This window comes from Xyrauchen texanus, unplaced genomic scaffold, assembly GCF_025860055.1.
Source record: "Xyrauchen texanus isolate HMW12.3.18 unplaced genomic scaffold, RBS_HiC_50CHRs HiC_scaffold_609, whole genome shotgun sequence".
In the NCBI taxonomy this organism is placed as follows: Eukaryota; Metazoa; Chordata; class Actinopteri; order Cypriniformes; family Catostomidae; genus Xyrauchen; species Xyrauchen texanus.
The window spans coordinates 5-25,000 of NW_026266587.1; the positions used below are offsets into that span (position 1 = coordinate 5).

The 24,996-nt window shown below is 38.0% G+C and overlaps 2 protein-coding genes across 2 annotated transcripts; both read left to right on the forward strand.

Annotated features, from left to right (window-relative positions):
• Positions 1-2,160: 2,160 nt before the first annotated feature.
• LOC127642419 (solute carrier family 45 member 3-like) lies at positions 2,161-15,135 on the forward strand. Its single transcript, XM_052125037.1, has 5 exons — positions 2,161-3,189; positions 8,704-9,540; positions 12,293-12,558; positions 12,904-13,342; positions 13,608-15,135. The coding sequence occupies exons 1-4, from the start codon at positions 3,042-3,044 to the stop codon at positions 13,318-13,320; spliced, it is 1,668 nt and encodes a 555-aa protein (XP_051980997.1). The 5' UTR covers positions 2,161-3,041; the 3' UTR covers positions 13,321-13,342; positions 13,608-15,135.
• Positions 15,136-16,170: 1,035 nt separating this feature from the next.
• LOC127642418 (fibroblast growth factor 4B-like) lies at positions 16,171-24,572 on the forward strand. The gene is made up of 3 exons (XM_052125036.1): positions 16,171-17,325; positions 18,275-18,378; positions 19,832-24,572. Exons 1-3 carry the CDS (start codon positions 16,989-16,991, stop codon positions 20,006-20,008), a joined length of 618 nt encoding a protein of 205 aa, XP_051980996.1. The 5' UTR covers positions 16,171-16,988; the 3' UTR covers positions 20,009-24,572.
• The last annotated feature ends 424 nt before the right edge of the window (positions 24,573-24,996 follow it).

A 24,996-nucleotide genomic window follows, 5' to 3' on the forward strand; every position in this document is an offset into this window, starting at 1 on the left:
ATCAGATGGCGGGGTGACAGTCAGCGCCAGAGAACGCTCTCAGAACAGAAGATGCAGAATTCAGAGCTGCACAGAATGTTTATCTGGGTTTTCTCTCTATGTTGGATGGCCACAGGAAAGGCTTGATGTAAATTTGATAGATTTTCAGCTCTTAAATTGACTGAAGAACATTTATAACTGAAGGTTTGCCAAATTGAGTTATGAGAGCATCTTGCAAGTTAATCAAATTACCTTACTTGGAGTGAAGTAAGTCTTTGTAAGTGGTCTTGTGTTGATGTAATGTTTTTGGTCTTTCTTTTTGGTGTCCTTTGCCTTTTTGTTGCCTCCATCGGTTCAATCGACAATAATTTGCATTTGAAAAACACAAGTGTCTCTTAAAAGGGATAGTTCACCCAAAATGATATGTCTGTCATCATTTACTTACCCCTGTATGACTTTCTTCCATGGAACACAAAAAGAAATGTTAGGCACCATGTAAAGGACAGCCCTACTCCCCATTCACTTTCATTGCATCTTTTTTCTATACTATGAAAGAGAATGGTGACTTCTCCTTTTGTGTTCCATGGAAGAAAGAAAGTTCAGAATTTAAATTTTAGGCTGAACTACCCTGTCGAAGGCCAGAAAGCAGGAGACTTAAGGGTGTCTTGAGTTGTTGCCTGATTGACATGTCTCACACAGGGGAATTGTGGGAGGAAATGATATTCGAAGTGGAAGTGCATTTGGTGTTGTATTTCGAAAGCCAGTGTCTGGGAGTGCAATGTTTGTAAATGTGTGGAGAGGAACGCAGGGTTGTGGATGGAATAGTGGTAAATAATGGTAGTCAACATTTTGGCCAGCAATTTGATTGGCTTTGATGGGCTTAGTAATGATCAACTTGCCTATAAATAACTAACACTGATTGTGAACAAAGGTAACTGATTGTCTTTTTATTTTGTATTTTCATAGAGCAAAATGTCTTGTTATATACTTAAAATTTTCTTGGCTTCAGTGGTGAAATATTTAAAGGTGCACTCAGTCATTTTTTTCCTCATTTAAAAAAGTTTAGCTCCTAAAGAAGTTAATTGAAATGTTGAAAACATATGTATATAACCGTGATGACTCGTGCAAGATGAACACTCCACTAATGGCATACATTATCTAAAAGACGTTTTATTCTACACAGAGAGGGTCCTTCAGTGGGGCTACATGTTACAATCACATGGCCAGCTGAATACTACTTGCTTAATCACATTAACTGCTCTGTTATTGGACACTTTCACTCTAGGATTAAGTCCATCATTGCTGACTGTGAAGAGTGAATACCTACAGTATATTTAACTGAAAACTATTGCAATTGGATGATGCTGTATCCATACACCTGTGCGAGTTAGTCCAAGACAACATGAACAAAAACTTACGGAGGGCATTTTTAAGACTCCGACATTGTATGTGTTTATTTTTTTTTATTAATGAGCCCTTTTTATGGACTGGGACCTATCTTTTAGTTTAATTTAGTTTATAGTTTCATTTCTGTTTAATTATGGTTCAGACTCTTTCACTTGAAAATTTAAGCCAGCAACCATTACTGTTTTATGTCTAATCATGTGTCCAATTGAATGTTCCAGAATAAGCATGAATGACCTGGTGACCCTCCACCCCCCAAATTAGTCATAAAGCTCGAACACCTGTTGTGAATGAAAAGCAGTCACAGCATAATGCTCTCAATGCAGGGTTCTCCACTGGAAGCTGTAACAATCGGACTCATTAACGTTGCTTTTTATGAACAAAGACTGGTAATTAGAGGTGGCAACCATAGTGAGGAGGCCCTTGACAAGGCCTGGTCTAATCAGCCCTGAGTGAATTAACTAATGATAGAGCGAGCAGGGAATTTGGCCCTCAGACAGGGTCACCTTACACTGGGTGGTGGGTGATGAACATAGAGAAACCTGGAATGTTTTTCATATTGTCTGTCAGATAAACAAATCATAAGGAGTCATGAGACAAGAGGACAGAAGGGAGGCTTCATCAAGCAAATCCATGCATTTGCAATTCATTTGCAAGCCTTTAAAATACAGCTGAAGACAAAATAACTAAGTACATAACTAACTAATCCTATTTAATGGCACTTACTGACTTACAAACCACACAACCAACATTGAGCGGCTGATCAATTTGCATTATTGCACTAACTAACTACTAACCTAATTTAATTGCACTTAATTAAAAAATTAATTCATAGCATAGCATTATACAATTCTAGCACTGAAATTTGATATGGCATTACTACTGTTTTTATTTATTTATTACGCTTTTCTCCCTTGAATTATTTGCATCTGCTTGTATTATTCCCATTTGAAAGTTTTTTTTGGATAAGTGTCTGCCAAACAAATACATGTAAATCCAAACCATAGCCATGTCCATTTGAATGTATCTGTTAATTATGTATTTTGTTTTACCAAATGTATGGCGAGTACATTATGTGAATTCTCAAGATAAAAGATTAATATGGAAAATTTATTAAATTACTTACCATGTGTGACGTTTCAAGCCACTTAGATTTTTCTGTCCACGCTAAAAGTGATATACAGTGCGAAGCAACAAAATCACAGCCAGTCTGATATTTAATGTTTAATATACAGCTGGATTTAATTTATAGTGTTGCTTAAATTTGGACCTACCTTGTATAAAAAATAGAAACCACAAGCAACCAACAAATATCTTGTTGCTTTTCACAGTCGTGGCTCGTTAGAAACTCAACGCAACTTTAAAATAGAAGAGATGGAATATATCACTTGTCACATTGCATCTGATTGTGACTCTGCATAAGCATTTTTGGGTACCTTTTGTGACCGATGTTTTCTTCCTTTCAGATCAAGAATGCTGAAGACAGGATGGATCCCCTAGTTCATCTGAGCCCGCTGAGAGTCAGTGTCTCTGCTCTCCCACACCCCACTCGCCCACCGCGTCCTTGGGCACCTGACCCTGCCCTCTCCACCTCCTGGTATAAACAGTAGAGTTCTCAGACTACACACAGGAGACCGGTGAACCCGTCCTGTTTAAATATGACTGGATGGAGGTCTCAGTGGCGTCTGGTCCTACTCAACTCACTGACATGTGGTCTGGAGATCTGCGTGGCTGCAGGGATCACCTACGTGCCCCCTCTGTTGCTGGAAGCTGGTGTGGAGGAGCAGTACATGACGATGGTTTTAGGTAAGGTTCATCATTGAAATTTCCTTAAAAGTATCAAGAACTAACCTTGTGAGGTTAAATTAGGGTTATTGATTTGTTAGAGAATGTTGTAAACAGGGTTGAAAACTGTATAATATACTGTGTATCAAAAAGTGATATGTATTTTTAGTCACATTCATTTGATTTTAGTTAGTTTCATCAAATATTTGTAGTTACGTTTACCATTTAGATTATTTGATTTATTTAGTTAAACAAAAAATTTTTTATTCGTTTTTGTTTAAGTTTTTGCCAATGATAATAAACAACACTGGCTGTCAATAGCATGTCAAGTTTGTTTCCCACTATGGAGTCAATCCTATAATGGGGGTCATCATCATAATTAGTGGCTAAATCACTGGTTCATCCAGGTGGGAATCAGGTGCTAATTGGAAGGCACTGGACTGCAGGAAGAGGCCCTAAGGCTCAAGGGGTCAACAGCTGTGTGGAAGCTTGTAGCGAGCGGATTGAAAAAGAAAACGGTATTCTCTACAAGCTGCATCAGCGATGACGAGTTTGTTGTTGAGTTGCTCAACGAGAAAGAAAACATTCAAGACACTTTAACAAACTATTTAATTTCTCCTGCTGGACAATTTGACTGGAAGTATTATCATGTGTACACTGTAAAAAAATATATATATATTATTAACGGTTAAAACATTATCAATTGGAACAATACAGATCACACGCCACTGCCACGCATACTACATAAACTTGTTAAGTACATTTGTTTAAAATCACTGTGTAATGCACAAACATGTAATGACTGTTAAAACTGAGGAACAATTGGACCAATACTGATTGTATCTTATTTGCATGTATATCTACTTGTGTTATACAAAAATTAAATGTGACATTTAAACACAACCCATCTTCAGCCTGACCCATTATTACATATTTAATACTGCTAATGGCAGCACAGCAATAACGATTACATAATTTTGTAATGAAACCACCACATTTTGGCACTGACACCGCAATAGCATTAATATTATTAATATTTTGCAAAGAAAAATGTGAGATCTTTAAAATTGTTTAGATGCTGCAATATTATATTAGAGATATAAGAGAATACATTATGAAATCAATCAGATTTTAAAGGGTTAGGTTCACGATTCTGTGCGAATGTTCGCTCCAGGTGTGAATGGCTCATTAGGAACCATTGTTTCGATTCAAAATGTGATCGCGTATTAAGACCTTTGCACACAAAACTAAAATTTTCACCACTGAGACAACTATAAGTAAGCTATTCATTGACTGACTGAAATTTTGTGGTTGTGTGGTGTTATCAATTAATTTTTCTGTTTGTTTAAACATCTCAACCAGCCTGACACAGTTTGGGGCGAGACGAACAGTTTGCCAACGAGTGGCAGAGTGGAGTGTTCAGGCAGACTGATCTCATTATTATTCGTATTTGTACGTAAAGTTTACACATATTTTTTTGTTCATTTGGACAGTCGCTGAAACAGACAATATGGCCATATTGACGGCATCTAAACTGTAAATTCTTAAAGTATTAACAGCTTTAGAAACCTTTATATTTTATATATATTTGTATAGTTACATTTTAACCATTGTATAAATATTTTAGATCCCTTAACCCTACCCCTACCTCTAAGCCTAACCATTAACAGTCCCTAGAATCAGAGGGAAATGATAGGTTTATAATAATGCTGTTGAAGCTTCAACCCTAGTTAAAAGTCCACAAAATAAGATTGGTTTATATTAATGTTGTTCTAGGACCAATAAGGATGTTAATATTGGATACTACTCAATAGTTACAGGGAAATAATCATTTGCTATTGTCTACTAGACAATGTCCATCAGAACTTCGTTCTAATACAGCAACGTAGATGTTTGGTTTATTCGTTTTCTCCTCAAATCACTAAACCCACATCTCTAAATATTTATCCTCTGTGTTTTAGATTTTTCTGTGTGCCACATGAACTGATGCCTTATTTTGTGCCCACAAATGGTTTCCATATGTTTTCGCTGTAAATTATTCTCTCTCCAAGACTTTTTACTTTGCAACCAAAAAAAAAAAACCTCAGTTCACAAACATCCATGTGGTCACTTCGGTCCAGATGGACAAAAGATATGTGGTGTGTTAATGTGTACTGCACACTGCACTCTTAGTCAACAGCTGCACAATAGAAAGCAGAGAAAGATCCTTTCTTTTCAGTTTCATTCACAAGCTACATAAACTCAAAATGGCAAAACAACCAGTCTAGGAGCACAGTGCTTTCAAAAGCCTGAAAGGAAGTTGTATGTTTTGAGAGGCTTAATGTGCGGTTGTGTTGTGATTCCTGAGGTTTTGTTGAACTGTCTCTTAATGGAGTGCGGTTTTAGAGGCTTTTTTATTAATCGTTTGGAGCCAGTGCTCATTTTTCCTGTTTTGGTAGGCTTGTGCAGCCAGACCTTTGAGTGAACTGCATATGGTCTGGTCCACATTGCTGCATATTTTGGCCCAGAACTGCCTACTTAAACAGGAAGAGACCGTCTGATGGACATGTAAAGCAAACAACCATGGTTCTTATTTTTTTTATTTGCCTTTCAGGGACAGATAAATCAGATATAGATTCTAGCACAATAATGCTGTATAATGCGCATTATACATCGGGATGAGGCTGAGACTGTTATGGTGCCCTGAGCAATGAAGTCAGAATTCCTCAGTCTGGGCTTTTTGGACCAGATTGATGCATATATGTTGAGTATTAGTAAAACTATATTGTGGAGGCTGTATTTTAATTAGAAACTCTTAAAGGTGCACCAAGTAAGATTTTAAACAAATTTCCGCACATTGCTGCATGCTGTACTGTGACCACACAGCTGCGATTTGCCAGCTGTAGACATCCATGTACACGCAATTGGCTTTTGATGTTGCACAGCCTATCTGTATCTGTGCCTGTGAGGTAGTAGAGGTTTGTTTCTAGACTCCCTCTTGTTTGGACATTTTATCTTTTCACTTGCTCTCATTCTGTTCGGACTGTCTGGTGGATCACACTCCTGCTGATACCATCACTGTGGGCTATAATGTTCACTCGGGCTCCATTGCTGTTTGTAGAATTATTTATGTAGTAAGTATATTGTGTTTGTTGTTATTATTTGGGTTGCTTGTTTTGTTTACATGTACTTTTTATATTTGAGCATTGGCTGAAAGCACAATATAAAGTAAACTTATTATTATTATTATCATTAGTATTGGTAGTAACTCAGTCAATTGCATGTCCGTGTCAGGTGCTCTCAATGAGTGGGCAACCAAATGTACATCATTTTCAAAATATTTCTTAAAAATACTATTTATTTCTTTGAGTAAACCTTTTTTAGAAGCAAAAACGTACTTGGTGCCCCTTTAGGCCCCATTCACACTGTCGGGAGATTTTGTCACTGGATGTCGCTAGTCTTTTTATTTGGTGTTGCTATTGGGTGTTCCTACTGCTGTTGCTCTAATGTAATTGTTCTGCTACACAACTGGCCATAAATCTAGAAAATCACAGATAAGATTTACTGCTTGTAAAATAGCTCTTTCTTATAATGAACATTCTGCAGGGGAAAGTGTTTTTTAATAACCCGGCTGTGCGCAGTGTATCATTAACTAAATAAACTATCTATTATTGTAGGAATTGAACTCCCTCACAATGGTGACAATATCTTGTATGTCAGTAACGCATTAAACAGCTTTTCATTTCTCGGTCATAAACGGCATAAGAATAAACCGGTCGACACAGGTAGAATTTTACCCATTACCTCAATTTTGCACTGCATGTAAACACCTTTACCAGCATTCTTTCCAGCTTATCCTGTGTATGCACATGTTGTGCACATGCCTCTTCACGGTTTGATGTCAAAAGAAAAACTTGATTATTTTAAATCATTTAAATGCAGTTATTTTTTTGGAATTATCAGCATATCAGTGTGCATATAAACCGGCTCATTGTTAGATAAATCTTTTTAAGGTTAGGCAGTTCCTTTCCCTCGCTATTCACTTCCACAATTTCCTCTGCAGTGCCCCGCTGAAGAATAACATGTTGTCAATACCTGCTCAGTGCCTTTAAAAGCTTGTTTTAGGTATGATATTCACACCTGCTTCCACTTATCTGGCTACAGAACTTGAGAGAATGTGTGTTTATAGTTGTTGTTGTTTTTCACTTATTTGCAAACATTATAATTAATGCAAGTGGTCTTGCTAGCAGAATATATAATGATTTGAAGGTCCAGTGAGTAATTGGACTCCAGTGAACTTTTAAGTGCATTTCAAACTTGTTCGGGTCATCTTTCTAGCACCCACTTGATTAAAAATAGCTCCTGAAGATCTAATGCCCTATCAAAATGCCCAACCAGTGGACTGAGTCATCTGCTTTAATTAGCAAAACTGAAGAGGTAGCCAAGCCAGAGATCGGTCACCTTAAGTTACATGCAGCAAAGCAGCAGGGTTTGAAGATGAAGGTCTGGAGGCCTTGGAAATGGTTACAGGCAGGGTTTTTTGTTAGTTTTTTTTGTCACCAATCCTTGCATTGACATGTAAGGATAATTTTTTTCTTTTTAACTCTTTCAAAAGCAAAGCAGTAATTCATTGAATAGCTTTATTGAATAAAATTTTCACATCATATCGAGGACTTCATTTTGAGGTTTTTCTCAAGTTTTCAACTTTTTGACAATATTCGATATCTCGATTTATGTATTTGTTCTGAAATGGCATAAAAGGTTGTTTTTTTTTTGTTTTTTTTTATTATAATTTTTTTTACTATTATTATTATTATTATTATTATTATTATTATTTTTACAAGTGTAAAATTTTAGCCAAATAGCCATTGTTGTTCAAAATGCTTGATGCAAAAAGACAGAAAAAATCCAGTTAAAATTAAACAACATTCCTTTTTTTCTGTTTCACAAGTGAACACAAAGGAAAAATAATATTTTCTTTTATATACACCAATATAACTATACATGTTAATAAACCGCAATTTTTAACTACATATATGTTTACTAAAACATTTGAGTGCATCCCACACTGAAATTTCCATGAACATTTTTTTATAGTGACAGAAATGAATAACTGAATCAGATTTGATACAACAAATCACTGAACCAAATTAATTATATTAATCGATTAATTGAAATAGACTGTTTGAAGTGATTCAAAATGTAATGCAATTTTTGTAGATGGAGTTTAAATTAGTGATGCTATTCTGTCATAATGCTCTCATCCTGTGATCTGCTTGACAAAGAAGGACCTCAAAACTAGTCTTGTGACATGCTCTTAAGGAAGCTAAAACAAAACTGCTATTAATTCCACCTTGAAATTTATGATGTTGCTTCATTTTATATTTGCAAAAGGCTAAGCCAAAGCACCCACATCCAATGGCAAAAAGGCTCCGTGTAGGTGCTTGACCAAAAAAATTATTGTAATCCCACCTATTTTGGTGCTTGATTTTATATTTCCAGCAAAACCATAAGAATGTTGTCCAGCCCCAATCACCTCTTTTGTCTTTTCCACAGGTATCGGACCAGTCCTGGGCCTTCTCTTCATCCCCCTGATTGGCTCAGCCAGTGATCACTGCAACAGCAGCTATGGCCGCCGGCGACCCTTTATATGGATGCTATCATTGGGTGTTCTCCTAGCCCTCCTTATCATACCGCATGCTGATGTGCTGGCCGCCAACCTAAGTTGGGGTAGCACCCGCCGCAACCGGGCTCTCCAGGTGGGCCTGCTCATCTTTGGCGTGGGACTATTGGACTTCTGCGGGCAGGTGTGCTTCACGCCACTCGAGGCATTGCTCTCAGACTTATACCATGAACACGACGACTGCAGACAGGCTTTCGCAATGTTCTCTTTTATGGTTAGTCTAGGCGGTTGTGTTGGGTACTTGTTACCCGCATTGGACTGGAGTGGTGGGCTTCTCTCATTCTACCTGGGTGGCCAGGCAGAGTGTCTGTTCTCCCTCCTCATCCTCATCTTTGTGGTTAGTGTGTTAGTCACCATGAAAGTGTCAGAGGAACCTTCGCGTGGGACCTCTGTCCTGGAACCTGGGCCATTGCAGTCTGGACAGTGTTTTCCGCGCACATGCTGCTATCTGTTTCAGTGTAAGCTGCGCTCTCTGAAGTCAGGCCCATTGTTGTGCCTGCTGAGGACTTGCTGGTCAATGACACCAGCCATTTATCGCAGCTACTGCCATGTACCGCGTGTTATGCGACAGCTGTGCTTGGCTCAGCTCTGCAGCTGGATGGGAGTCATGTCCTTCATGCTCTTCTACACAGATTTTATTGGCGAAGGACTATATGAGGGAGTTCCAAGTGCTGCTCCAGGCACTGCTCTCAGGCAACGCTATGATGAAGGTGAGTTGGTTGCATGAGACTTAGTTCGGAGTCTAAATAAAGTTAGAGCAGCTCAGGTAGTTTTAGTGATTAGAGACTCCATTAAATAAAAAAATGTCCAAGGCTTTTAGCTTTGAAGCCATCTAAGATAGACACTTTCTCTTCAGGGACAACAGATAAAAAATATTGATGACTCATCTTGCACTACAAAGATTTTTGTCCAATCAAATGCTCTCTCCCACACCTTAATACACCAACAATGACTGGAAATGAGCATATCAGAGATCACTGTGACATAACTAAATCCTATTAACCCTGTTTACACCTGGTATCAAGATGCGTATCGAGTCGATCAGATGTGGTCAGCGCTAAATATAGCTGTAAATGGGGTCTGAAATATTTTGTGATCGGATTAAAAAAATTACATTCGAAGCAGTCAAGAATGCATGTGACCACATCACATTTGAGGTGAACACACTAATCCGGCCTAATGCATCCTAGACAGCAGTGAAGCACCACCCCTGTCCATTAACCACTGTGCTAAAACAAGAGTTTAAACTTCCTATTATGAGCAGCTTTAAAAGGAAAAAAAAAAGCGCCTGACCAGAAAATGTGTAAAGCGTACACAAGCTAGAAAACATCACAGATGAGAAGCACACACATCTGAAGCTCAGCCAAAAAAAGGCACTCCACTAAAACAATGGAGAAACTTCATCTGGGAGAAACAGCGCACCGGTTCTTTTGTAATTTCCTTTTCTTTTATTACTTTTCGTGGTTTACTATCATGCAGTAACACAGTGACTGAGCAATTGTTGTATGTCATCATGAAATGACAGACCCTCCTCTCGAAATCTGAACACAAGTGGTCACAGGAGACGCATTTAAGCGATGGGTGTAAACAGCAATGTTTCTTGCCTGACCACATGTGATCACTTGAGACTTATCTTTATACCAGGTGTAAACGGGGTCATTGGCTGTTTAAAAAAAAAAAAGGGATGAGCCATTAAACATTTTTGGGCCAAATATCATGTTTAAATTATTATTTTTAATTCAACAGAGGAGAAAACAATGCTTGTCAATTGATTTCAAAGGGACTTTCAGGATCTTATTAATTGGTATGCAATTCAAATCAAACTTTGACTAATACATCACACATTCTGCTCTGTGTTTTTGTTAATGTTAACAACATAGGAAATTTGTTAATGTTTACACACACACACAGTACATTCAGAATTTTGTCTGGAGGCACTCAGCAGAAAGAAAGAGAACAGGCTTATAGAATCTGAAGCTCGGGGGCCCTTCACACTATTGTCCCTCATTGACTGGGAGTGTTAAGTGTACTGTTATTCAAAATGTTGATATTGCGATCTTTTACTCGCTTGTTTCTCGTTATCATTGGATTGGTTTGCACAAAAAGTGGGGAATAGTGTATCGTGGTTCCATTGTGTTTAACATTACACGAAAACCCTATCAGACTATCTCTATAGTGTAAGTGTACAAACATCTTTACAACTTAAACGAGTTCTAGACTTGAGGCCGAAAAATATTCCACGCAAGTACATGAATGCAGACACTTCTACACAAGCTCAATACTCCAAGTACATTCCAAACATTCTCAATGTTGCCGCAACGGGCCGCTGTAGTGGATATTAGTGTAAGCCAACTACTGTCATGGCATAGCAAAAGTTTGTAAAAGAATTTAGCTGAACAAGTGACTTCAAGCCAGTATATTTAGAGCAACTCACCAGAATAATAACACATCCAGTTGAATAGCACAGGTCTTTTGAAGGCAACTCTATTGCCCCCTTGAGTAATAAATTAGCACCACTGTAGCACAAGAATGTACTTCAAGCATGTTCAAAAGGACAGTTGATCAAGCTGTGCATACACATACTTAAAGTATATTTATGTCTTCATATTCTTACCTTGCTCTGTGTTTATATAATAGAAATAGGTTTGTTGACCTAATGCTGCTGTATGTTTAGTCTTCTTACATTAGTGCACCATGTATAGGCAAACAAGACCTGTATGAGATTGTTGTTCAGAGAAAATCTTGGCCCTCTGTAGTCATGTTTAATTTCTGAATTCCTACTGTGAGGACAGTTAGGTTAAGTTCCTGCTCCATTTGAAGTAGAGAGCTAACGCCTCTGCAAACACATGCCTTTAGTACATATTGCTCGCAAGATTTAGTCAAAAGATGCTTTTTCTATTATGTTTAAATGATCAGTGCAATCTATTTGAAATTACCTCATCTTTCAAAAACAACAAGGCTTGGAAAACTTTTTTTGTTTACTTATACTTGTAGTTGTTTGAAGAACAGTACACCCATTGGTGTCCTTTGACTATAATAGACGTCAATGAAAGGAGTAGTTGACCGTTTCACACCTGTTTACGGTTTTCTTTTTCCTGTGGAACACAATAGGAGATTTTCTTTTTTGTAAAAATCTTTAAGCTCTTCTCTATACAACAACAGTTCCTACATTAGTGACCCTGTATGTCAAGCTCCTCAAAAAAAACAAAAAACATAAAAAGTTGTCCATGGTACTTAAGTGCTATATTCCAAGTCTTCTGAAGGCAGATAATAAACCACTCTAGATAATGACAGAATTTTGTTTTTGGGGTGAACTATTCATGAAAACAGATCAGATGTAGAGGGAAATAGACATTTTTTTTTTGTTTTGGCAACATGACCTTTAAAGAATTTAATGTACTTAATACTTCCAATACATTAATCTGATTTCCATATTTAACTACTGCAACTTCGGCTTTAAAGGTATTCGTATGGGCAGCCTGGGCCTATTCCTGCAGTGTGCTACCTCAACCATCTTCTCACTGGTCATGAGCAGGCTGGTACGTGTCTTCGGGTCCAGGACGGTCTATCTGAGCAGCATGGTGAGCTTCACCATTTCAGCCCTGGTTATCTGTCTGTCCAAGAGTGTACTGTTGGTCACGGCTATGTCAGCCCTAACTGGCTTTGCCTATGCAACACTACAGACCTTGCCTTACACACTTACCTGCCACTACCACAAAGAGAAAGAGGTAGGCACTTGATATACTATGTATGTTTTCACTCTGTTCATTTAGCAAATTAGTGCCATGTAAATAGACATTTTTGTAAATAGTTTGAACAACCGTTTTGTAGTGCAAAAAATATACAGTATATTAAATCAGGAAATGTTGTAAGCCAGTATCAAACTGGCATCACCCACATAAGCGACAATGTGTCAGTGCATGTGCATGGAACCAGGCCATGGCTTTGATACATTGCTACTCATGTGGATGATTCCAGTTTTTTCCTTATTATTTAGTGGCTATAAATATGAGCTATATATATTTGTCATATATGAGATGTCTCACTTGTTTCTCATTGCTAACATCCCACAGGTGTACATGCAAAGCACCACAACCAAAACACTGCACAATAATGGATTCACCATCACAAGGGATTCTGTTTGTTTAAATCTAGACAATGGCCCTGGAGATCTCAGCCACAAGAATGGCAGTTCCAATGGGCATGCTTATCACAAGATTAATGGAAAACAATATTACTCTCCTCTGCACAATCAAAATGGTTCACCCCTTGGTCTGGAGTCAGAGGATTTTGAAAAACGTGGCGTGGGACTAGACTTTGCCATTCTGGACAGCACCTTCCTTCTCTCTCAGGTCTTCCCCACCCTCTTCATGGGCATGATCGTAAAGTTCACAGAGTCTGTCACTGCATACATCGCCTCCTCTGCCATCTTTGGGGCCATTGGCATTTATTTTGCCACCCACATCATCTTTGACCAAAAGGACCTCTGAAGCTGAAAAATGCAGTTATGATGTGAGTCATATCATAATTATTGTTACCCCTCTCCCTTGAATGTTCTGAGTAAATAACTGGCCATATTGTGTTTAACTGTAAATTACTTGATAATAACTTATTGTTTGTTGGACTGTTGTGTAAAAGCAAGTGTGATGTTGCTTAATTTTTCGAATCGTCCTGGAATTATTATTTAAGTTTGTTCATGGCATACATAGGAAATACATTTAGTGCTATTAATGTCTATGTTGTACTGACTGCATTGTTTCTACACTTTCTCCTTCAGGTCATGTTTGCTTTGAGGATGAATTGTGCATTAGCAGTCTAAACAGCTTTTTTCCATGAGATCTCTATCGCTAAATGAGATCATTGGGACTATGTCAACCTGGACTTGGTGTAATTCATATTGTGTTGTAAAGACTTTTTGCAAAGAAGAATGTTTTTGTGTACATATATTTTTATATTGATAATATATAAATATATTTATATCTCTAAGGGGGTTTTATGCAACCCATTTTGGTGAGGTCATCTTGTATTTATGTTGTAAATCTAACCTCATTTTACTTGTCAAACAAAGTGGTCAGTTACCAAGACTAATAGCACAACATAGCCTTGTATATAATGTCAATCTAGTGTTCAAAATGACAATCTGGGATATTTTTCTACAGGAGACTTTACACACAGACCTAAACTACCTATTTCAGCTATAATGTGTTACAATTGCAAACCATCAAGTCAACAATATTGTTTTTAACAAAACTGTTTCATGTCATATTTAAGTAATGTATCTGTAAGTACACTCACCATTGGTCATTGAGTGTGTGTACATGTAGCTTTATTTGTATGAGTGTTTTGGGATGTGTTATTGTGTGAAGTGGTAAAATTCTCAGGATAAACTCATCATCCAGTTCAAAATTACTGTCAATCCAAGCACAACACAAAGTACTAATAAAAGAGGTACTGATATTTTCATTACTGGGAATCTATGAGAATATTTTTATATTCTTGTCTTTTACATTAGTTGGGAAATTATTGTCCCATATCATGCACTGTGTTTGCTGTTTACAACTTAAACTCACATCTTTTTTTTTTTTTTTTTTGTAGACATGATCACTATGATCTGATGCAATTTGAAACCATTCTATTTACAGGTAGGTTATAGATGAGCGCCAGGGGTCATAACGTCATAACTCTAGAATGCTCTCTTATCTGTTAGGATTCATTGTGAATAGAGTTAGGATCTATTATGCTCGATTTAACTTATCAAATCTTAAGACTTTTGATAGGATGTTGCTGTAGTTCACAGTATATTATGAAGAGCATCATTTTTTATATGTAACATCATGCTTTTTGTTCATTTGTTCCTTATGAAAAAAAAGCAGTTAATTTTTTCAGGCAATTGGGAGCTGTTGAATTCTTCAAACATAATGCATATTTAACGTATGCGCAGACCTTCTCTGGATAATTCATAGCATGTCTCATTTTAACCTTCATTTAACATTTCAGAAATTCTTCTTTTGAAAAATAGTTTCCAAAATTGAAAAATGTGCTGACCTTTTTTGTGTAAATAATTTTACTACATTAAAAATGTAAAGTGCCTAAGAAAAGCCCAACCTTTCTTTCTATTTGTTTTGTTTGAGGTAACAACAATGACAAATATAAGATTGCATGCTGAATTTTTGCCTTATTTTCCTGAATCTGTAACTGGTGTTTGGTTAACACCTTTGCATGTCAACAGGGTATAAACACTTCAACTAAAGAAGTGGTGTTAACCTTTTAAAGTTGTAAATTAGCAAAGTGGCATGTTATTAATGAAGTGGATGCAATTTCAACACCCAAGTGTCATGATGCTGTCTCACCCAACCACTTTATGCAACATTCTCTTTTGTTCCTTAAATGAGACTTTTAAGGTCTTGACAATGAATGCTGGCTCTCTGGCAGTTTTATTGCGGGTGTAAGAATGGCAGATACAAGTGTAACTGTCAATCCAATCTGTCTTCCATATGGATAATATCTGACTCCGTTTTAATTATTTTTCTTCAGGCCAAGTTCCTTCAATAGGCCTAGCCTGAAAGTCAGAGAAGTCATTAGTTAATGCTGTTGAGTTCATAAATTAAATCATTTAAAAACAAATGTAAAGAAGCAGGCAATGGACAGTGATGCAATCAAATAATTTTAAGATGTATACATTTCATAATAAAATTCCATCAAACTTAATTGAGTACTCTTAATAAATTAAAACAAATAAAAAGCGAAATATGTTTTTTATTTTTATTAAATTACAATTTTTGTTATGAAATATAAAATGTATACAATTATAAAATAGGCTATTTTTTATTTTGTTATTTTTCGCGCACCAGATAGGTGCTCATAATGGGAGTCACAATAGTGTGAAGTGTGTCTTTTGGATATTATGGTCTACTGATGCACATCAATGTGTATATTACTGCATATTGCAGATCCAATTCTGTGCTCATGGATATGGTTTAATGAAAATTGTTATAATCATTGTTTTTGGACTTAATCAGGTGGCTTGTAAATTTGCCCTGTTTTTCCCCAGTGAGAGTGTAACATTGCGAGACATTGCCACCTGCTGGATACATAGGGTACCAGCTTTAATTCTTTTTATTTTATTTTTTATTTTATACTGGGCACCGGCCAGGTGTAAGGCACTTTAAAACATCAAATTGCACAATGACGTAGGTTACTATCATCTATCTATCTACTTCTTAGCCAATTCATTCATCAAAGGAGTTCACCATGTTTTTGCACAGATAAATCACGGGAACACATTCAAAATATACCTTAGTGAAAGCTTCCTGAGCAAACAGCAGCGCAGGAAGTGTTTTGCAAGATTGCCATGGCTCTGCGGTGACAACTGGACTGTTTTTACACCTTCCTTCTAAATAAGGAAGCGGCCCGTCAGGCATATGACCCCTGCCGGTGTCCAATTTGGGAACTGCCAGAGAGCCCATCACGTCCTCAAGTTCTCCTGTGAGGTCTCACTCTCCCCGGGCACCTCGTGTGGATTGACAGCGATAGATAGGGCTGGGAGTCAATTCCAAAAAGAATAGATTCTTCGATTCCAAGGCGTTGGGAATCGAGAGTCGACTCCAAAGCTTGAAATCGCTTTGCCGTCGAGTTTTTCGAAAGAATCAAGAATATTACTTGGGAATCGACTCTTGGAATCGATTCCAACATTTCTGTAATCGAATAGCCTTGGCGATAGATTATTGCCTATGGTGCAGAGTATTGCTGGCTGGCACTCAACTTTTCTTTGCCCATCCCCTCCGTTCTGCACTAGCTGACAGGGCAGCAGCAGTGTGAGGTCAGCGTGATGTCATTTTGAAGGTGAGTGATGTCATCCTGAAGATCTCCCCGGCAAGGTGAGCTTGCATTTTGGCGAGTGTGTGGTGCTCCCCACGCCAGCGTTTGCCCATCGGGAGAGGTGAAACATGGTAATCATCAGCACCTTCACCACCACCGCCACCCGCTCAAGCTCTGCCGCCCTGCTCTTCTCATCTACCGAGGGGCTTATTGCGTTACACGCCCGCAGCCCCGACCTGCCTTCCCAAAATAAGCCCCTGCCACCATGTCGAAAGAAGAAAAACAAGAGTGGTATTTTTAGGGTCATTAATTTTGACCACGTGCCCCGAGGGTAAACCGGATGGCCACTGCGCAAAGGCTCCTCATCAGTATGTGCGAGACCAGCGGGCGCTGGACGTGGATTGGGATTGTGCTGCTAGGCTTTCTGCTTGGGATCGTGTCCTCCTACCCCACCTCGGACAGGACTAATGCAACTTCACTGGAGAAAAGGTGGGAGACGCTCTTTTCCCGCTCCGTTTTGGGCATCTCGGTGGAGAAATCGGACCTGAACTGGGAGCGCGACTATTTGCTGGGCATCAAGAGAGTGCGGAGGCTGTACTGCAACGTGGGCATCGGGTTTCACCTGCAGGTCCTGCCGGACGGAAGGATAAGCGGTGTACATAATGAGAACCAGTACAGTGAGTTGTCACGCGATTGATGACACAGTATACAATTGGGGATGGCGAATGATTGCATGCGCACATGCATCCCAATTATTATTATTAATATTATTATTTGTATAATTATTACATTGCATGGTTCTGGGCGCGTGGGCATAACATCAGTGTGTCCTGAAGCAATGACATAGGCTATCTATTATAAAAAAATAAGTGTCAATCATTGCTGAATTTCCCAGGCTCAAACATGACACAAATGTTTGGACGAATGTAGGTGCCAATTCATTTTACATAGCGTCCATCAGCGGCCCTCACGCGCGTATAGTGCTTGTCGTAGGCTTCATGCAAAAACTGCTGCGATCCCCCCAGTATAATAAATGATAGCATGGAAGAAAATGCAGAACAAAGGCAGTGCATCCTCTGGATCCACCCACATTTAACAGAATGCATCCTCTTGCATTTTGAGAAAATGGGCTGTCATAATATGCTAGGGTGACCATATGTCCTCTTTTTCGGACGTAATAAAAAGCGTCCAGCCGGGATTTCTAAATTTGTGAAAATGTCCGGGATTCAGCTTTAGTTGCATTATGATGTGCATTCTGGTCTAATACTTCATTGTGTGCGCGCGCGCATATTTGCATTGATTTAACCCCTCTTTGTAAGTCCCGCCTTCTTGTACACAATTGGTTGATTATAAGAGGCTTGCAGCAATTACTGGCCAAATTCCTGCCTGTCAATCTCTCCGCGAACGCGCGAAGCGCTCTTGTGTTCGGCATCAAACAGTTGCTTGACAGTAGCAGCTGAGTGGAAACAATGCCCAAACCGAAAGTGCAAATTTGCACAAAAATGGCTTTCGTCCAGGTCGAGATCCGTGGGATGCAGAATGTATATAAAAAGGTGTCCTCTTTTTGGAAAACCAGAATATGCCATTGTCACTTGTATAACGCATTGATGTTCTCTGTTCAATCAGGTCTAATAGAAATCTCAACGGTAGAGAGAGGAGTCGTTAGTCTATACGGCAAGAAAAGCGAGCTGTTTGTCGCAATGAGCCGCCGCGGGAGGTTATACGGAACGGTAGGTATGCCTATTATTTGCTTTCATTGCATTTGTTTGGAAAACGCATTGATTGAAATAATATTTCGGGTTCAATACTAATTAAGCTCAATCGACAGCATTTGTGACCATGTTGGTCACCACAAATAAGTAGCCTATTTCGACTTGTCCCTCCTTTTCTTAAAAAAAAGAACAAATTTGGTTACAGCTAGACAATTAGCTTTAATAGAAGTGAATGGGGCAAGTCTGTAAACGTTGAAATACTCACTGTTTCAAAAGTATAGCCAAAAGACGTAAACAATATGCATATTAACAAGATTTAATTAAAATTTTTGTTAACATTAATTTTAGTCTGATAAAATACCTTAGCTACTAACCTTTTAAGTTATATCCAGTTTTACCACTTTGTTGCCATGACAACATAATGACCTCGAAACGACGGTTTTATCAGAAGAGTTTATGCAAGTACTTGTATAAAATTATAAGCTTCATATTTTTGCCTTTATTTAATTGTAGGATTTATGACAACAAAATAAGTGATTAAAAATGACATTATAGAATTACAGCCTATTATGATATATGCAATATCATTTTAACTCCAATGAAACATAACATTTTTGTTTGTTGAAATGCTTAAATCAACTAGGAAATCAGTGCTGTTTGGAATAAAGACTTCGTGCATGTTATTTACAGGCCAACAATTTTGAGCATGTGACAAATTTACTCTATAGTAGATCAAATCTACTATAATCACTTTACCTAGTCAGAGATCAATTAAACAGATTAAGTTATTTTTATGCAATAGGTAATCAGACTGTAGCATGAGATATGACTGATGGACCAATAAGTGCTTTTCTGCATTGATGTTTACCTTCATGTAACTGACTGAATTTAACCTTGAATCCACATGTATATCATCATGATTGTGAAAGGTGTTTAAAAATGAATTTAGCATATATTCCAGTATGTCCTTGAATCAAATGTAGCATTCTAAGGAAAGTGGAAGTAAAATTGTCTTGGTATTTAAAGCAATGATCATTTCAAATGATATTTAGGATGAATCAGTGTGTTTTCCTGCACTTTATCCCAGTTATGTGGATTCAGAATGGAGGGGTGGGGCATGAGGCTATGGGGGTGATGGAGAGATGGTGGGTGGGGCTTAGGAGGAGGTTGGTGGGAGTTATACCAATCTACAGTAGGTTACTTAACACGGTGCTCACTTGTCTTCCACAGTTGACATGTAAGCTCTTCAACGGGTGCAAGAATATTTTTCCAGATGTTCAAAATGTTAAAATAATGATCCACACTCCAAGCTTTTTGTTGCTTCTTTTTTAATTCACATGGGGGAACAAACACAGATGTTTCGGCTACTAGGCCTTCATGTGAATTAAAACAGATGCAACAAAAAGCTTGGAGTGCGGATCATTATTTCAAAGTTCTACCAATCTAACCTTCTAATCCATACCATTTTTAGAGGGTCTTCCGTGATGAGTGCAAGTTCAAGGAGACACTGCTGCCCAACAATTACAACGCATACGAGTCTTCCGTTTACAAGGGCTTTTATATTGCCCTTAGCAAACATGGCCGCTTGAAGCGAGGCTACAAGGCTTCTCCAGCAATGACTGTCACACATTTCCTCCCACGTTTATGAGCAAAACTGGCAATAATACAATGATTTGCACATGCTGGATGTTCTCGTAGGTAACCTAAACATGCGCACGTGAGAAGAGGTGAACTGCAATGAACAGAAGTAACACTTAACACAGTATTTATTCTCGTTGAAATAATATATGTATATTTCGGTAGCTTATTTTAGGTCTGAACTTTGTGTAAATGCCATTCTTTGCTGCTTATGATTTCTACTATGAATATCTGAGAGACAAGGAACTTTCTTTTTTTTGCTCTCACTTTATGGGTGCTTGCCATAACCAGTGTAAACCTTATTCTGTCATTAGAATGACTAACGTCATCATCTTTAAGAAGTTAAATGGATCCTTTTTATTACCTCAAAGAGCCCTGTATGCACTGGTAAAAAGTGTAAAAGGGGGAAAAAATATCAGTTTACTCTGATCTTCATTTGCTCCACCATTTTACAAGGGGAATGAAAGCACTTATTTAACTGCAATTATTCATTATTAGGTGGTGCCTTAGCTTCTGATTTTAGTTCCTTTTACTTGCATGCGAGGGAGAACTGTGAAGCTCTACCCTAGTTCCTAAAGGTCCAGAAGTTAATTTGGTTATTGTAGTTCCATATTTACAGTAGATCAATAACTCAACGAGACTTGTAGACTTGGAGGTTAGAGACTACTTGCATGTATCCTTATTAGGAGTTTAAGTCAAAGAGGGCCATTTTACACCTTGTGTGAAGCCAGACTTTGACTAAAAGTCTTTCTGTGGATGGATAGTCCTGAAAGGTTTGGGTGCTTCCATTTGAATTTTTTTATGTCCAGTAAATTTTGCACTGGAGTCATATTCTGTTTGTGAAAAATGATCAAGCTAGTGATATCCAATAAATTGCATTACTCTTGAATTATGTGGCAAGGTTATATGATAGAGTGGCTGTTTTGCTCAGTGATAAGGAAAATGTTCATTTTATATAGTGTATGAAATGGCACAGTTCTTTTATCTGGCGTGATCTTATACTCTTCTTGATTTTGTATCATAAATATTTATTAATCATGGACTGTGGTTTCTATATCTTACCCTTTATAAGACAGTGACTGATCTCCAATGAGGTGTTGGCAATTTGATTTCACCAACATGTTGACGCATACTTGAACTCCAACTCGACAATTCTTTGGAATGTAAAAACCAATGCAACTGTCCTATTCTGTTTAAAATAACATAATCTGCTCATTATGTTATATTTGAATACCAGGCCGAAATACCTGAGCACACTCTTTAATTTTGAAGTTAATTGATTTTGTCTAGAGAATCTAGAAGCCAAACTTGAAGAATATGAACTCCGTATATTCAGTATTTTTAGGCATACATACAATGTCAGCCCAACCTTGTGTAGTACTCTAATTAAAACTGTTCCAGATTATTTCAAAATATTCGCTTAAAGGCTGAGGCTTACATATCCGAAGAGTAGAATTCCGTTTTTAATCATCTTCCTTTACGGTTCATCATTTTACAGACTTCAACAATTGAGATCTCTTTTTACAACTGTCTATATCTTTGCATATCCTTTGTGCATAAATCATGTTAGAACATGTGTTGGATTAATTTTTTCGCAGCCAAAATGTGAAAGAGACAATGAAAGGTTTGTAGTAGAAAATATATTGATGTACCTTTCTTTGTCTTGCAAAGTTGGTTCTGCCCTTGAAATGAACATTTTGAGTTGTCTTAATGCTACAAACGAGAGGGACGTTATTTTTATGACAATTATGGCTGGGATGTTTGAGTCAGGTACACTGATGTTTAGATGGTAATATAATATGCTAATAATAATGATAAAAATACTTTTCCCTAAAGCAAAATTGAAACAAAATTGCTATGGTAACATTTTTATGTCCTGAAAAAAAGTATAAAGGGAGATTTTAACTTTATTACGTTAAAAATATGAACTATATATTAGTTGTTGGATCTTGAAAAATCTTGACATGGATTTAAAATTCTTTGTACCCCAAATATAGGCATGCAATGTGATTGCTTTAATGAAATTGTCAAAAATTACTGCAATTTATGTATGTGATGTTAATTTATTGATATTTATCTCCACTATACCCTTTCTTGACACTTATTTGAATAGAATTTTGCATGGTTTTTAATGCAAAAATGTTGGACAGAAACGTTGTATCTAGAAGTTATGCCCTCTACCGCTTTCTGTTAAGTGCTTATGCAGAAACATCTATTTCTTATGTAAGTTCCACCAGAGTTTTATAGTACTGTATTTTGTCTTCAGCTATGAAATGGCCCCATTTGTGGTTTGAAAGATGATTGTGAGAAAGGGGTGGTGCATGTACAGTATATTTGTGTGTTATTGTATGTATGCAGCCTTTATGTTCTTGGTTTTGTATTCCTGCACTGAGGGGCAGACACCCCCTCCAAATTCCCCTCCTATTTTCTAACATATACCTCACCTTCTGCCTTAGTTCCAATTTGTTTAAATGATTGTACGATTTTTTGGAGATAAAACAGTTTTTGCCAATCATTTTGTTCTCTGTAAAAAAAAAAAAAAAGAAAAAAAATGGAAAAAAGCAAATAGAAAATAAGTAAGAATTCTAATATATTTAGAAAATGTTTCCTTTTATTTTTATACATATATGCTGTGCACAGCAGCCAACTGTATTACTGAAATGAAAATAAAAGGTTGTTTTATAGCTTCTGTGTGTTTTGTTTTTTACTTATTTACATTTAGTCATTTAGCAGATGCTTTTATCCAAAGCGACTTACAAATAAGCAAGCAATTTGTCATACAAAGTTTAACAACATCTGCAGAATAGGACTGACAAGTTCCCACATTGGCTGGGGTTGTAAAGATGCAAGCAAAGAAGAAAGAGACAGACAAAGATTTTTATTTCTACATTAATTGCATGTTGAGAGCAGTGGTACGTACAATTATTGTGGGTTGGTTAAGTGCTCGTGGAACAGATGTGTTTTCAGTTGGTTCTTGAATGTTCAGAAAGTAACAGCAGATCGTTTGGAGGTTGGAAGTTCATTTCACCACAGAGAAGCAGAGAAAGTGAACGATTGTTAAATAGACTTTGAGCCTCTTTGTGATGGGACCACCGGGCGTCTCACATTCATAGACCACAAGAAGTGAATTGAAGTAAGAGGGTGCTGTTCCATTGGCTGTCCTGAAAGTCAGAGTCAAAGCCTTGAATTTGATGTGGGCAGCGACAGGTAGCCAGTGGAGTTAAATCAAGAGTGGGTTGACATGAGCCCTTTTTGTCTGATTGAAGACCAGATGCAGTGGCTTAATTGTGTTAGATGGAAGGCCAGCCAACAGAACATGGAGCTGTGTAGCATATTCAGACAGGAAAGGTCTGCTTTTCCTGATGTTGTACAGCGTGAATCTGCAAGACCGGGCGGTTAATGAGATGTGTGCAGTGAAAATAAGCTGGTCATCTACCAACTCTCCCAGGTTCCGGGCTGTTCTGGTTGGTGTTAGTGTAGTTGACCCAAGATGAAAAGTGAGGTTGTGGTCAACAGATGGGTTGGCTTGGATCACAAAGGTTGAAGCTGAAGGTGTCGTACCTTCATCCAGGCCGAAACTTCCGAGAGGCAGGCAGAGATACAAGCTGAGACAGTAGGGTCATCAGGATGGAATGAAAGGAAGAGCTGCGTATCATCTGTGTAGCTGTGGTGGGAAATGCCATGTACCTCAATGACCGGTCCCAGTGATGTTGTGTACATAGAGAAGAGGAGGGGTCCAAGCACTGATCCTTGAGGAACCCCAGTGGTCAGCTGGTTTGTCTTGGACACCTCTCCTCTCCCAGTGAGATCTGCCAGTGAGATATGAATCAAACCATCCAAGGGCAGCTCCTATGATGCCTAGGTCAGAGTGGCTGGTCAGAAGGATCTTATGGCTCATTATGTCAAAGGTAGCAGACAAGTCAAGGAGGATGAGTACAGATGAGATGGAGTTAGCTATCGCCAGTCGCAGGGTTTCAGCAACTGACAAGAGGGCAGTCCTTTTTTGAAGCCAGACTGATGTCTGCCAAGTAGGTTGTTCTGTGAGAGAAAAGAAGACAACTGGTTTAGAATGATTTAGACATGAAGGGTAGGAGAGACACTGGTCTGAAGTTGTCAACTACAGTGGGGTTATGTGTTGGTTTTTTAAGTAGTGTGGTTACTCAAAGCTGCTTGAATGTATTGGGAAAGTTCCCAGTTATGAGAGATGCGTTGATAATGTCTGTGAGTGCGGGTAAGATCGCTGGAGAGGCTGCTTGCTTAAGATGGGAGGGGATAGGGTCAAGTGGACAGGTGGTATGATGGTTAGAAAGAAGCACTTTGGAGACCTCAGTTTCTGAGAGAGGAGAGAAAGAGGAAAACAGAGGATGGGTGTCTGAAAAGAGTATGTGTGGGTGTTAGGCATTGAAAACTGGCTGCTGATGCTCACTACCTTGTCAATAAAAAAATGTGGCAAAGTCATCAGCAGTCAGAGATGTGGTGGAGAAGGATAGAGAAGAGATGAGAAAGTTTAAAACAGTATACAGGAATCTGAAATGTTACTGATCTTTATAATTTCATTTATGAGCCTTATGATTTCGTTTATGTTGAATAAATAGGACTGGTTATATTATCCAGCCTGTGTATTTGAAATATTTTGTTTATGTAATTGAATAAAATCTTCAGCCTTAATGACATAATATTGTATAAAATGTAATTATTTAATTTACAAGTGAAATTTACTCAAATCAGCAAATAAATATTATAAGGTTTATCTACTTGATGATTTATAATTTACGCATTGTAAAGATAAACAATCGTATATATACAAGCAACTTAATGTGCAATCCCAGAATCACTTGACAGTAAGGGGACATGGTTACAACAGCCAGTTGGACGTAACCAAATGTTCTTGGTCAGCAAACATAACTTTTGAACTGACTTTCCCCCAGTTACACTAGCATTGAGATGTCCCACTGTGTCCTGAGCCCTAGTCTGATCCAGCCTGATCATGCACACAGT